This window comes from Talpa europaea, assembly GCF_964194135.1.
Source record: "Talpa europaea genome assembly, chromosome: 1".
Lineage (NCBI taxonomy): Eukaryota > Metazoa > Chordata > Mammalia > Eulipotyphla > Talpidae > Talpa > Talpa europaea.
Genome location: NC_140073.1, coordinates 46,258,600 through 46,273,552, shown reverse-complemented (window position 1 = coordinate 46,273,552; position 14,953 = coordinate 46,258,600). Strand labels below are relative to the sequence as shown.

Sequence of the window (14,953 nt, the reverse complement as noted above, 5' to 3'; positions counted from 1 at the left end):
GAATTGCAGTGTTTTATTTTCATAATTTAGTTTAGGCATCAGCAACAGGAAATGGTATAAAAAGGGGCTCATGACTATGATGCCAATGGAGAATACTGAGTCCTGGAATGAGGGATAGATATTTCCATGCTCTGTGTATCATCCTGTTTTTTTCATCTGGTTTCTTAGATGCTCCCCCTCTGAGCTTCTTAGAAGTCAGTGTTTCTGACCTCTGGAGTATCTCACTTCTGGTCTACCAAACCCTATCACAAATCACTCCTTAAATGAAACTGCTCTATTCCCAGAGGTCTTATGACCACATGGTATGGTTTATCTTAACTTAAAGATTAATGAAAGGAGCACAGGCCATGGAGACACACTAGGCAAGGCCAAATCATGCGTCAGGCACTGAATTTCTTGAGATACTAAATGTCTTGAGACTCACTTTCCTTATCTGTAAGACAGGAATAATGCTTTACACTTTTTAAGAGTGTTATAGGATAAAATATATAGACTCAATGGAGGCTATATAAATATAGACTTAACAAATTGTAGCTAAAATTTTACTTTCACAATTTGGTTTAGGCACAAGCAATGGGGAATGATAGGGAAAAAACGAGATTTTAAGTTAAGATAAACCGTGTTCGAGTTCTTGTCCTCTATTATCCTTGGCAAATCGCTTGAGTGGGCAAACTGTAGGTCACAGTGTAGCTGTAATAATTGCATGAGAATATACTTTTCCCTCAAATAAACCCGAATCTTTGTCTACGTAGGCCAGTCTGCGTGTTACTTCTTCCAAGAAACTTCCCTATAATAATCTCTAAAATGTAAACAATATAGTGTTCATACTCCTTTTCTTAAAATTTAAACTATTCACAATTCTAGCTTTTATTTATTTATTTTTATATTTATTTATTTATACAAGAACTGGGGTACAGGCCAGATGTGTGGGAGGATGAGAGGATTCACTAGACAGAGTTGGGAACAGAAAAGGCAGACTGATGAAATACACTGCTGAGGGGAGCAGAGGGCGAGACAGGAGAGGTCTGTCACACCATGTGGGTATCTCTGCGGCTGGCAGAAATTGAACCGGCACTACAGAGGCTACGGACAGCTTCATAGCACTGCGTTCAACCACCTGCACCACCAGGGAGGCACCAGTGTTCAATATTCTAAAAATTGTTAAAAGGAATTAAGAAGGTCTACATGTACTAAGATGAAAAGAACTGAGCCACTACCTGAAATCACGGGATACATAAATTATGTGTATGTCAAGAAAAGATGACCATGTCATTCTCCCTTGCTTAAGTCCCTTCCATAGCTTCTCTCTGCCAACCAAGCTAAGTTCAAGCTCCTAACCTGGCATTTGAGCCCCTTCACTATTTGAGCTTGCCATCCTCACCAGCCTTGCCATCCTAGGGGCCTTGGGCCCCAGTTATGAATAAAGTACCTTTGCCATCTCTTCTTCTAGGTCTTGAACTTTAGTGTGCCTTAGAATTACCTGAAGAGTGGGCCTCCCCCATGGAGAAGTGGGTTGAGCTCAGCGCTGTGAAGCTGTCTGCCTCTGCAGCGTGGGTTCGTTTCCTGGCCAGCCAGGAAGATTCCCACATGGTGCAGCAGACCTCTCCTGTCGTGCCTGCTACTCCCCTCAACATTGTATTTCGGTCATCTGCCTGTTCTGCTCCCCACTCTGTCTCTGGTGAATCCTCTCACCTTCCTGTGCCTCTGGCCTGTACCCCAGCTCTTGTATAAAAATAAATAAATCTTTAAAAAAAAAAAAATTACCTGAAGAGTTTGTTAAAATACACACTGCTGGCCACAACCACAGAATTCTGATTCAAGTTTGGGGTAGGGCCCAAGAATTTCTACTAAGTTCTCAGGTGACACTGATATGGTTGCTTCAGGGACCACATTAGGATAGCCACTGCCTTTATAATGACTGTGATTCAACTTCATCACTAGGATAGAGGCTGACCAGCCATGTCAATTTGACTCAGGTTGTTCTGGTCTTGGAAATGGAAATTCCATGTCAGAGAAAACCTCTTAGTCTAAAGAAGACCAAGACAATTGATTATTCTACCTATGTACAAATATTTTCTATGTTGCTGCTTATGGGTTATTTACTGCTATTGCCAAGCTCTCTGTTCTCTGTGAGCAGGCTAATAAGAAGTGCCCAAGAAAGGAGTTCCATTAGCTTGATGGGCTTTTTTCTGGAGTAGGAGTAACAAATTCTTTTAAATTCAGACTCCTCCAAACATATTCTCTTTATTTGCTTCGAAGAACAGGCTTTAGTCCTCTGACACTTGTAAACATTTAACACAACTGGTATGAGATCAAACTACAAGCATCCATATCCTTGCCTTGTGTTGCAGGAATGAGTTTAAAGAAGTTGAGGCAAATGCAGTGATCACAAGTAATCTTCTTACTTAGTCCAGAGAAGGTCTTGTCATGGAATGATAGGTCCACATGTAGCTGACTTTTGGAGACTTCCAAAAGGTGCCCATGACAATAAAAGGCCATGGTCCTCAGGAAGGACTGATGATATATCTGTTCACTGGCTAGCAGGGTCCATATTTCTTATCATCTGGGGACTCCTCTTTCCAAGGGGTCAGAGATCTGAGAGCTGATAGCGTCGTACAAGACCATCTCGACAGCATGTGTAGATTTGCTTCTCCCATGTGGCTACCTGGAACACAAACAAGAGTTCAGAGCTCAAAGGAAGTCTGGCACTCTCATACTAAAAAAAGACAGAGCCTTGTCACTGACTCCCATTAGTACAGTGGAGTTTGAGAAGTTTTACTGATTCCAAAGGGATGAGAAGAATTATATCCATGATATATATTTTTAAAATGGCTGGCCAAGGTCAAGGGCACTTATGACTACAAAGTAGAGAAACTAACTGGCCTAAGTGGAGAGCAAACCCATTAGTGATAGACATGGTTTACTGCAGAGGGTATGACCCTGGGGAGGAGATGGTCATAGATGGGCTTAGATTTGGATATCCTTGAACTTCATAAAATTGTATGCAAAGAAGTCTTTAAATATGTGTCTTTTCTTCTTCTGAGGATTTAATCAAAGAAGTTGGAGACTAAAAGAAGGTTAAGAACTATTAATTTAGCAGAAATACCATGAGTTCTGGTTAATCTCAGGTTTGCTAAGATGTAGCTGCATGACCTATGGCAACCTTGTCAACCAATCAGGGCCCAGTTTACTCACTTATAAAATGGAAGTAATATGTTAGTTCACACTGTAGAACACAATACAGGAATTTTTTTTTAATGAAGAGGATTATACGCATCTGTCTGAAAAGAGTTCTAAGATGTTAAATAAAAAAAGCATAGGGTAATACATACAGAATTGTCCCAATTATGTACAAAGATGAAATTATATTATCTACATAAATGCATAAGCACAGAAATAAGTGCACATTCTCCAAAAATTGTCTTGAAAGATATATGCCAAGCTGTTAATATTAGTTACTCCTGGAAAGAAAAATGGAACTAACAAGGTCTAAAAGGAGACTTTTAAGTCTATAAGACATTATTTGAATATTTATAAATATGCATTAATTGTAATACTTTATAAAAATAGAAATAATAATATCTACACCTCAAGGAATGTTAATATGATTAAGTGAGATAATATATGTAAAACATACAGCACTGGTCAATAAATATTATTTCCTCTTTCATTTTTCTCTTTCTACTCTGATCAAATGAGACAATCAGTCTTGAATTTTTAAATAAAGATAACAACAATCATGATGATAGCTAATATTTACAGAACATTTTAAATTTATAAAGAGCTGTCATATGCATTATTTCACTATTATCCCCATTTTACTGATGAATTGACAGATTGGGGAGGTGAAGTGATTTTTCCAGTATCTAACATATGCCATTTCTTTCAAATAAATACTTATTGGCATGTGTTTATCTTTTTTGATTCCGGGTACCCTGTAGTGGTGATACCTGATAGGGAGAATACTAAGGTTATCACAATTAAAAAATTAAATTTTAAATTATTTTTAAAAATGCTTACTGAGCAAAAACAAAATGTTGAATTAGTTTACTAGAAAATCCAAACATGTTTAATATAAACAAAATAGTAGGACCTCAGAGCAAAACTGGTATAGTGACCTATAAGAATTTCCTCAAATAAGTAAGTCATTTGTGATTCAAAATTCTGACTTCTTTGACAGCACCCCTAAGTTTTTAATCACCACTAACAACCACAAAAAGACTGAATTCAGTCATGTCAGCTATAGATCCCAGGTGAGAATCACCCAGGCCTGGTCCCTGCTCCGGCCTTATACCTTGTAAACAGGGTCACAGTCCGCCCCAGTGAGCTCAATGACATAGTCTAAGTCTTGCTGGACAATGAAACAGCTTCCATCACCTAAAAGGCAGAAAGAAAATTTAAATAACTTAAGAGAAAACTGCATACAAAGGAGTTGTTTTTATTTTTTAATTATTTTTAAAAATTTTTATACATATTTCACATCAATCATTCCTTTTTGTACAATGTGTGCTTTCTTCTCTCAAGTGTAGGCCCTATAAAATTCCTACCACCAATTCACCTGTGCACCATCACCATAGTCCCTTGTGCTCTTGCCTCCCATTTTGATCCCTCTCCTTCACCCTCCCCTGCAGAGTATCTCTGATTTATAGTTGCCTGTTAATTTTGTTCTTTATTATAATTTTTTTTTTCCTGATCCCTTATTTGGTTTCCCTACATTCCTCCTATAAGGGAAACCATCCGGTATTTTTCTTTTTCTTTCTGACTTATTTCACTGAGTATGATCCCTTCCAGCTCCATCCATGTTGCTGCAAATTGCATGAGTTTATCTTTTTTGATTGCTGAGTAATAGTCCATTGTGTATATGTACCACATCTTCTTAATCCAGTCATCTATTTTGGAGCATTTGGGTTGTTTTCGTATCTTATCTATTGTAAATAGTGCTGCTATAATCATAGGGGTGCAGGTATCCTTTTGAATTAATGTTTTTGTGTCCACAAAGGAGTTGTTTTTAAAAAATTTCAATATTTTGATTCATCTCTGGACATCACTAATCTTTTATCAATAAGACTGTCCTAAGATGCAGAATGGCAAACAGGTCTCATTATTTGAGCCAAATAAGATGACCATAAAGGTTACCATGAATACTGACTTGGAGAGAATTTGTTTTTTATTTTAAAGATTTATTTATTTATGCATACAAGAGCTGGGTACAGGCCAGAGGTGCAGGGGGTGAGAGGACTCACCAGACAGAGTGGGGAACAGAACAGGCAGACTGACTGAAGTACACTGCTGAGCGGAGCAGCAGATGAGACAGGAGAGGTCTGCTGTGTCATGTGGGTAGCTCCTTGGCTGGGGATCAAACTCAGATAGTGGCTGCAGATAGCTTCATAGGTTGCATTTTTTTTTTTTTTAGAGGCATGTTTTTATTTATTTATTTGTTTTGTTTATACATGCACTGGGTACAGTCAGAAGCACAGGAGGGTGAGAGAATTCACCAGAGCCAGAGCGGGGAGCAGAGCAGGCAGAAGGACCAAAGTACACTGCTGAGGGGAGCAGCGGGCGGCAGGAGAGGTCTGCGCGCCATGCGGGACCCTCCTCTGGTGGCTGGGGAGCAGCCGGGAATCGAACCGGCACCTCAGAGGCCGCGGGCAGCTTCGCAACCCAGTGCTCAACCGCTGCGCCACCGGGGAGGCCCCCATAGGTTGCGTTTTAACCACTTGAGCCACCAGGGAGGCCCTGACTTGGAGAGAATTTGAACATCAAGTATAAGAAGCTCAGTAGAAAGAAGGGTTGTTCTGGTTAGGAATACCTGCCAAGGACACAGAGCAAGCAACTGCAGTCTCATATTATTTGCAAACTTACCCTATTTGCAAACATTTTTAACAGCTAATTTGCCTATATATATTATTTCTTTAAGAAAATCTATGCTCCCCAATTATTCTTGAATCTATAAATTTGAGCACATACATTAGGAAAAGGAAAGTTATACCAAAAAAATAAAAGTATATCTAATTTTCAAATTTAGTTACTCTCAAAAGGGCATTGACAGGACCTCCCTGGTGGCGCAAGGGGTTAAGATGCAACCTATGAAGCTATCCGCAGCCTCTGCAGCAAGAGGTTGATCCCCCGCCGGCCAGGGAGTTACCCACATGGTGCAGCAGACCTCTCCTGACGCACCCGCTGCTCCCCTCAGCAGTGTACTTTGGCCAATCTGCCTATTCTGTTCCCCACTCTGTCTCTGGTGAATCCTCTCACCCTCCACACCTCTAGCCTGTACTCCAGTTGTTGCATAAATAAATAAATCTTTAAAAAAAAAAATTCTCTCAAATGGGCCCTGGACCTACCTTGGTTAGCAATGAATCCATCTCTGAAACTTAGCAAGGACAGAACTGGAGCTCCTGATCTGTGGATGACTTGTACTGGAACCCTAGGATTTAGAGTAAAAAGTGAAATTTCATGTTTTTCTTCAACAGCAATATTTGATTATATTCAACATGTAATATTTACTAGATAAAAGCAAACAGGACAAATGTGGACAGAGATAAACAAACATATGTATTATTTTTTTTCCAGGCAAGATCTTTAACTGGCAGACAAAGAAAATCCATTCAAAACCACCATGGAGGGCCTCCCCGGTGGCGCAGCGGTTGAGCGCTGGGTTGCGAAGCTGCCCGCGGCCTCTGCGGCGCCGGTTCGATCCCCGGCTGCTCCCCGGCCACCGGAGAAGGGTCCCACATGGCGCGCAGACCTCTCCTGCCGCCCGCTGCTCCCCTCAGCAGTGTACTTGGTCCTTCTGCCTGCTCTGCTCCCCGCTCTGGCTCTGGTGAATTCTCTCACCCTCCCGCGCTTCTGACTGTACCCAGTGCATGTATAAGCAAAACAAACAAACAAACAAACAAATAAATAAAACATGCCTCTATAAAAAAATTAAAAAAAAATAAAAAAAAAAAAAACCACCATAGAGTGAATCTAAACACGCAATTGAGCCTAGAAAACCAAGTCACCACCAATATCTTCAGTTTTTTAGGGGAGGCCTAACAAGAGTTTAAAATATCAATGTTAATAACATATTATTTTTTACTTATAGACAAAATTATGACTGGTTATGAAATATTAAAACTGTCAGGATTCTGTAAAATGAAAGAGAAAGGTGAATGAGAAGCAATTTAAATACGTATGTAGGGCCTCCCTGGTGGTGCAGCGGTTGAGTGCTGGGTTGCGAGGCTGTCTGCGGCCTCTGCAGCGCCAGTTCAATACCCGGCTGCTCCCCAGCCACCGGAGGAGGGTCCCACATGGCGCGCAGACCTCTCCTGCCGCCCGCTGCTCCCCTCAGCAGTGTACTTCGGTCCTTCTGCCTGCTCTGCTCCCCGCTCTGGCTCTGGTGAATTCTCTCACCCTCCTGTGCTTCTGACTATGACCAGTGCTTGTATAAATAAATAAAAATAAATTAAAAATAAATAAATAAATAAAAAATAAATACGAATGTAAGGGTGATTTTGCAATAGTGATCAGAGAGTGTCCATCTCCATGGAGACAAAAAACAAGTGCAAAATGAAAATAATATAAATTATGTAGAAAAGATGTAAACTCATCACTTGTTAGCTGAATTTCTTTACTGCTCTTAGAATAAAGTCCAAACTCCTTAGGATGGCAGGTCAGACCTCACTGAGCAAGCATCTGTCTTCCTGTCTGACATTAGTTTTCACCACTGCCCCACCTACAATGTATATGTCATATTAAACTACATGAGAGGGGCCTCCCCTGGTGGCGCAGTGGTTGAGCGCTGGGCTGTGAAGCTGCCCGCAGCCTCTGCAGCGCTGGCTCCATCCCTGGGCACCGGCGAGGGTCCCACACGGTGCGCAGACCTCTCCTGCCACGCCAGCTGCTCCCCTCAGCAGTGTACTTAGTCGCTCTGCCTGTTCTCTTCTCCGTTCTGCCTCTGAATTCTCTTACCCTCCCGCACTTCTGACTGTACCCAGTGCTTGTATAAATAAATAAATCTATTTAAAAAAAATTTAAAAAATAAAAATAAAATAAACTACATGAGAGACTCCTGGAAGTGCCACACTTTTACATGCTTTCATGCTTCCACAGAGTCTAGTCTACCAAGTGCAGGTGCTTCTCAGCTTTAACTGCTACCATCCTACTAAATAAGACCAGCCCTGGAGAAGTAGTCTCACCTTTTCCCTCCCCCTCAGTGCTTCCTCAAATTCCAGTTATAGCCACAGCAGACTACTGATCACACTGAATGGACAATTACTTGTCCATCTTATTAAGAGACTCCAAGTGTCTCACAGGCAGAGTATGTATCTTTTAATCTTGTTTTTCAGTGCTCTGCATAAAGCTTGGTCCCCAAAGTCATTCAATAAACATCAGTTGAACAAAGGAAGGAAAAGGATAGTAGAAATTGCTAAACCCTGGGAGAAAAAGGTTATGTGATTATCTCTGGATGGCTTTAGGAGCAGGACAAGACCGGTTTTTAAATAGGGTGTGATCAAATTAATAAACAGAGTTGACTTACTTGAAGCAAAAGCAATCAATCTTAGACCAGAGAAAAAAATTACTGAACTCCATAAACTTAAAGGCACTACACAATATTTTAAGTAATATTTAGTTCATTACTTAAGCTTAATTTCCAAAGCAATCATTACAACAGGGCACTTATGACAGTAAAGATCGAATAACCTTTAACTGATCACAAAAATCTGCAAAGAGCTGATGAGACTCAACAACAACAAAGAAAATAATCCAGTCAAAAAATGGGCAGAAGAGCTTAAAAGAAACTTCTCTGAAGAGGAAATGCAAATGGCCAACAGGCATATGAAAAAATGTTCAACATCACTTGTCATCAGGGAAATGCAAATCAAAACTACCATGAGATACCATCTTACACCAGTGAGAATGGCACATATTAAAAAAACTAGCAACAACAAATGTTGGCGAGGGTGTGGAGAAAAAGGAACTCTTCTGCACTGTTGGTGGGAGTGCAAACTGGTCCAACCACTGTGGAAAGCTGTGTGGAGATTTCTGGACCTACTAAACATAGAGCTTCCATATGATCCAGCAATTCCACTCCTAGGTATTTACCCAAAGGACACAGAAACATCAATTCCAAAGAACACCTGCACCCCTATGTTTATAGCAGCACTGTTTACAATAGCTAAGCTTTGGAAACAACCCAAATGCCCAAAAATAGATGACTGGATCAAGAAGATGTGGTACATATATACCATGGAATATTACTCAGCATTCAAAAAAGATAAACACATGCAATTTGCAGCAACATGGATGGCGCTGGAAGGGATCATGCTCAGCGAAATAAGCCAAAAAGAAAAAGAAAAATACCGGATGGTCTCACTCATAGCAGGAATCTAGAAAACTTAAATAAGGGACCAGGAAAATGAATAACTATAAGAAAGTGAAAATCAAAATCAACAAAAAACTATGAACCAGAGACACTTTTAGGGGGGCGGGGGCGGGAGGGGAGGGATTGGGGTCAGAATGGGGGGCTGCAATTGTATGGGGAATATAACAATAAAATTTATAAAAAAAAAAAAAAAAGATCGAATAACCTTTAATACGATTCTAGGAATAATAAGAATTCACGGGCCTCCCCGGTGGCGCAGCGGTTGAGCGCTGGGTTGCGAAACTGCGTGCGGCCTCTGCGGCGCCGGTTCGATCCCCGGCTGCTCCCCGGCCACCAGAGGAGGGTCCCACATGGCGTGCAGACCTCTCCTGCCGCCCGCTGCTCCCCTCAGCAGTGTACTTTGGTCCTTCTGCCTGCTCTGCTCCCCGCTCTGGCTCTGGTGAATTCTCTCACCCTCCCGTGCTTCTGACTGTACCCAGTGCATGTATAAACAAAACAAACAAACAAACCAGCAAACAAATAAATAAAGCATGCCTCTATAAAAAAAAAAAAAAAAAAATAAAAAAAAAAAAAAAAGGAATTCACACCGGAAAATCTTTACAAACGGAAAAGTACACCCTTGATTCAATCAACAGTTATCTATATGTTAGGCTAAATTAATGTTACAGCCTACAAAAATTTCCACTTTGTAGAAGACCTACATCAAGCAACTGAATGGTGACTCACCTTGGACTCCTCACATCCAGCTGATAAATGTTTCCATCCTGTGTCCCGGCCAATAGCAAAAAGCCAGAAAGAAAAGTGCAGCAGTTGAAGGCATCTGAGCCAACAAAGTGGAACACCTGGGAACAAGCAGGAACCAAAACTGCTGTTTAAAGATTCATTTGTATCCAGAAATTATAAATAGACACCAAGAAAAAGGAAATTATGCAATATTTCTACAGATATTTTCTTTCTTCCTCTTTTAAGGACTTTCTTATTTATTTATTTATTTATTTATTTATTTATTTATTTATTTATTTATCTATCTATCTATCTATCTTTTAAGGACTTTCAATTAAAACTAAAACTTCACAATAACTGAGGAGGAAGCACTTGAGGAAACTGAGACTAGCTGAGGACTTATACAAAGTTTACATAATACCATACTCTGAGATAACAGTTTTCAAAATATTACTCCCCAAACAATGACTGTTGGGCCTCCCCTGGTGGCGCGAGTGGTTGAGCGCCACGCTGTGAAGCTGTCCGCAGCCTCTGCAGCACCGGTTCCATCCTGGCCAGCCAGTGAGGGTCCCACATGGCACGGCAGACCCCTCCTCTCTCGCCTGCTGCCCCCCTCAGCAATGTATTTGTCAGTCTGCCTGTTCTGTTCCCCTCTCTGTCTCTGGTGAATCCTCTCACCCTCCCGTGGATCTGGCCTGTACCCCAGTTCTTGCATAAATAAATCAATCTTTAAAAAAAGAAAAATGACTGTTGATTGTCCCATTTTTCATTACAACCCTTCACTTGAGAAACATTTGCAATTCACACACTTAAGTTTTGCTTCATAACACTTCTGCTAACCTTTTGAAGGTAGGTACTTTGTAGGAAAAGATACAAGCTTAAATAAAGTAAGGTTAAATAAAGTACTTGTAGCGGCGGAAGGGCCAGAGCAGGATCTCTATGATCCGAGCAAACGGGTGAAGGAGTGCTGGAGCCTTCAGTGACTTTCACAGACTTTTATTGGGATTTTACTGGGTACACAGCAGGTGGGGGTGGGCGGGGGGGGGGGGGGGGGAGGCTGGCAGGCCTCCTAGCCCCCAGGGAGTCTTCACTCTTTCTGGGCTCTCTAGCTTGTTCTGGCCTCTCTCACTCTGCTGTTTTGCTCTCTGCTTACATTCCCGTGATGCCACCCTTATAAGCCCAGTCTCTCAGCCCAGGTGTTCCCACTTATTTATGCCCACACCCTACTCCGGATGCCGGCCATCAGACATGCATTCAGGACTGCAGGGATCCATCATCAATCCTGATGGTGGGAGGGCAGAAAAGCCTGATACTTTACTTACCCTACAGTACTACAATTTAAAGAACTACAATTCTCCCCAGGTACCCAAAAAAAGAAATTATCAGATTTTTATTTAGTGCTGTAGCTCAAACTGATCAGCTCTCTCTCAAATGTTCCCAAAAAGGAAAGAAAAACAAACAGCTTTCCTCCCTAGACTGCCCACCTGTGTCTATGCAGGTATCTCTTGCGTAAACCTTCCAAAGGCAGCTCTCCTGCCCATCCGTGACTATGCAGATGTTTCTTTTCACCAACCTTTTCCCTTTGCAAAGCAGCAGCAGCAGCAGTTCTAGACTGCCCACCTGTGTCTATGTATGCGCATCTTTTAAGAAACTTGTCCCTTTTAGAGGCTGCTTTCCTGCCCATTTGTGTCTGTGAAAGCATCTTCTTCTCCTTTCCTTTTTTAATATAATAAACCTGCCCTTTTGGATATTAAAAAAAAGGAAATAAAACAAAAACTCCTGATTTCCTTTTGGAAGTAAAAGTTAGTATGGAGACATAGAAAGCATACACAATATTATAAAAAATAGTGATGTTCCTGGAACAAATTTTGAAAATGGAGACATCACCAACATAAGGAAGTAACAAGATGAAATGAAAATACAAAGCCTGTGGGCAAATCAAATCATGAAAGTTGTCTGGATGATGATGACAGGAGCCTGAAAGAAATTTAAAAATCTAATCCAAGAAAGTCAGAGTTTAATTAAGAGCATAGTCTGCTATGAAGGATGAAGGAAGAAAATTCAACTAATTCTTCTACAAAAGATGTTCTAGTTCATGAATTGAGAGCCCTGAGTGTGAGTGTCCTTTACTCAGAATTTCTTTGTTACTTTAGAGGTAGAAAGGAATCTATACAACCTCATCAATTTACATATAGCACAGTAAGGCCTAGAGGAAAAGTAACTTAACAAAGGTCATAAAGCAGTAAAGGATTTAATCCTCTCACATAATCCTACAAGGTAGGTCCCACTATGACCAGTTTAGTGACAAGGAAACTGTGGCTCAAAGATGTTAAATAACTTTTCCAATGTCACAGCCATTAAGTGGAAGAGCTGGGTTTTAAATGTTGCCCTCACTCTCAATCCAAACCATTACACTGTACTACCTTCATTTATGCAACGTCCTAAAATGGTGAACACTGAGAGCAAGTAGAAATGTTTCAAAAACAATTTTCAAAGAATCAGAGTGACTCAGGTTAACCCCAAAGTTCAAAGGAACCACTTAACGCAATCACTTACTGGCTGTCTACTCTGTAGTCCTAAGCACTGAAGCGTCTTATCTTCCCGGGCCAACAGCAGCATTTTTGACTCTGTTCCAACCTCCCGTTCACCTGCAGGACAGAAGAACTTTGTTAATAACAGGTGAGGCTAATCTGCTAGCAGTACCAGAAAGCAGACACTGATGGTGATTGACTGACTATAATCTGTTAATAATTCACTTACAAAAAACATCTATTGTGTTTTATATCTTGACAATGGTATTGTTTATATGACTATACATTTGTCAAAATTCACAGAACTGCACAATTAGAAATGATAACTTTTACTATGTAGGAGACTGACATGATTTGATTTATGATTTTAAATGACGACAATGGCTGCTCTGAGGAGAATGGATTACAGGAGAATAGTGCATGCAATGATGTCAGATTGGACCAGGGTGCTGACAGGAGAAAAATGAGATTAGGAAGGAGAGGGAGAAGTGGAAAAAGAATACAAGTTGCCTTATTAGGACCTTTATCCTCCTGACTCACCAGAGCTATTCAATTTATTTCCCAAGAGCACTACTCTTTCTCCAACCGCTGACCTAGAAGCATTATCTTTTCCCCCAACATTCAATTTCACTTCCAAGCTGTACAATGCAAACTATCACTATCCTTACCCCGCTACCCTATTTCTCATCTATAATAAGCTACAACCCCATTTTCTTGCAAAAAACAATTATATTTGCATTAAGAATCACTATGCAATCTCAGCCCAAATTTTACTATTCTCTGTTTTATGTGCATTAATCTCTTCACTAAGTTATATTATACTGGGAAATCCCATACTTCCCAAAACTAACAATGATGTAAACCAATAGGACTTCAATAAAAATTAAAAAAAAAAAAGTTTTCTCCCCACTAAGTAAATATTATATTTACTAAAATGTGACTTCTGTGACGCTGATGTAAACTTAATTTGCAGATTCCAAAGCAACAGAAACAGTAGGCATGAAATAAATACTAATCTTAATGGTGAAAACAGAAATACTAGCTACAGAGCAGGAAAGGATAAGAAAGAAAAGGAGAAACTAAGGCAAACACTGAAGGGGCCTAAGAAAACAAGTCCACTATTGTTACCAACTTACTGGGCACATGCTCGGGTGAGCCGAGGTTTATGGAGTTGTCAGCAGCACCTACAGCCACTCCATTGACGGAAGAGCCACAGTCTGCAAGCACTCCCAGGCAGGCTGAGCGCCCACAATCCCAAAGTCGTGCTGTTCCATCTCGAGAACCAGATACTACATTCCTCCCCCGATCAACAATGGCTGTATCCAGGATACCTGGCAAGAAGCGGGGGGGAAAAAGACCCTAAGATGGAGTGCATAGTAGAGGAACTTCAAGGGCAGAGAAGATGGAAGTGCATAAATTACTCCATTCCTTCCCAGACACATACTATAAATATGTGCTATTGGCTGGGTATGTTCACAAGCTAGAAAAAAAAGAAATCGGTAGAAGAGAGTCCCTACTTCCCAACAGTTCTAAGACTAACTGTGAGAGACAGCTATGGAAAAGCAGCAATGGATTTATTTTTTAGTGGAGTGTTCCAGAGCAGTCATTTTCAAGTTTTTGAAATGGCTTTAAATCTTATTCTTTTTTTAAGATTTATTTTTATTTATTTATGCATATAAGAACTGATGTACAGGCCAGAGGTGTGGGGGTGGGGGGGTGAGAGGATTCACCAGAGACAGAGAGTGGGGAGCAGAACAGGCAGACTGACTGAAATACACTGCGGAGGGAAGCAGCGGGCAAGACAGGAGAGGTCTGCTGCGCCATGTGGGCCACCTCCCTGGCTGGGGATTGAACTCGTGCTGCAGTGGTTGCAGATAGCTTCATAGTGCTGCATCTTAACCCCTTGCACCATCAGGGAGACCCTGTTAATGTATTTAATGCCACTGGTTAGGAAGATGTCAATGGTATTAACTGTGCACAAATTTCAAGTAATACTCAGCAAAGAGTGGCCATCTAAAATGTTTTTCTTTTTTATAAAAGTATAATTACCCTCTCTCTAAGAAAATATTACTTGCAATATAGAGGTATCTGGTCTGGGTCTCTACACTCTTAGATCACAATACAAGGAAAGAGGAGTCCTATAGGAGAAGGAACTTATGAGAAATTACTTTAGAAAGAAGCTTTAAAAGTAGCAAGAATATCTTTGTAAAACAGTAGCTAAGCCAGATGCCACAAAGGCTTTAGATATCTAACCAAACAGATTCAAGTCAGCAACATGTAAACCATCATGTAAAAGCATTTGCCTTCAAGAAAAGATTCAGCCTCACTGGCT

At 40.7% G+C, this 14,953-nt stretch overlaps 1 protein-coding gene across 1 annotated transcript in view; it reads right to left on the bottom strand.

Moving 5' to 3' along the window:
* Positions 1–2,587: 2,587 nt before the first annotated feature.
* PAAF1 (proteasomal ATPase associated factor 1) overlaps positions 2,588–14,953 on the bottom strand; it is a gene marked incomplete at both ends in the record, with an annotated part of 30,179 nt that continues 17,813 nt past the window's right edge. The window contains 6 exons of the mRNA XM_084235771.1: positions 2,588–2,665; positions 4,295–4,377; positions 6,345–6,427; positions 10,094–10,209; positions 12,647–12,738; positions 13,758–13,952. Of these exons, the coding sequence (XP_084091897.1) occupies positions 2,588–2,665; positions 4,295–4,377; positions 6,345–6,427; positions 10,094–10,209; positions 12,647–12,738; positions 13,758–13,952 (647 nt within the window). The remainder of the gene's footprint in view (positions 2,666–4,294; positions 4,378–6,344; positions 6,428–10,093; positions 10,210–12,646; positions 12,739–13,757; positions 13,953–14,953) is intronic.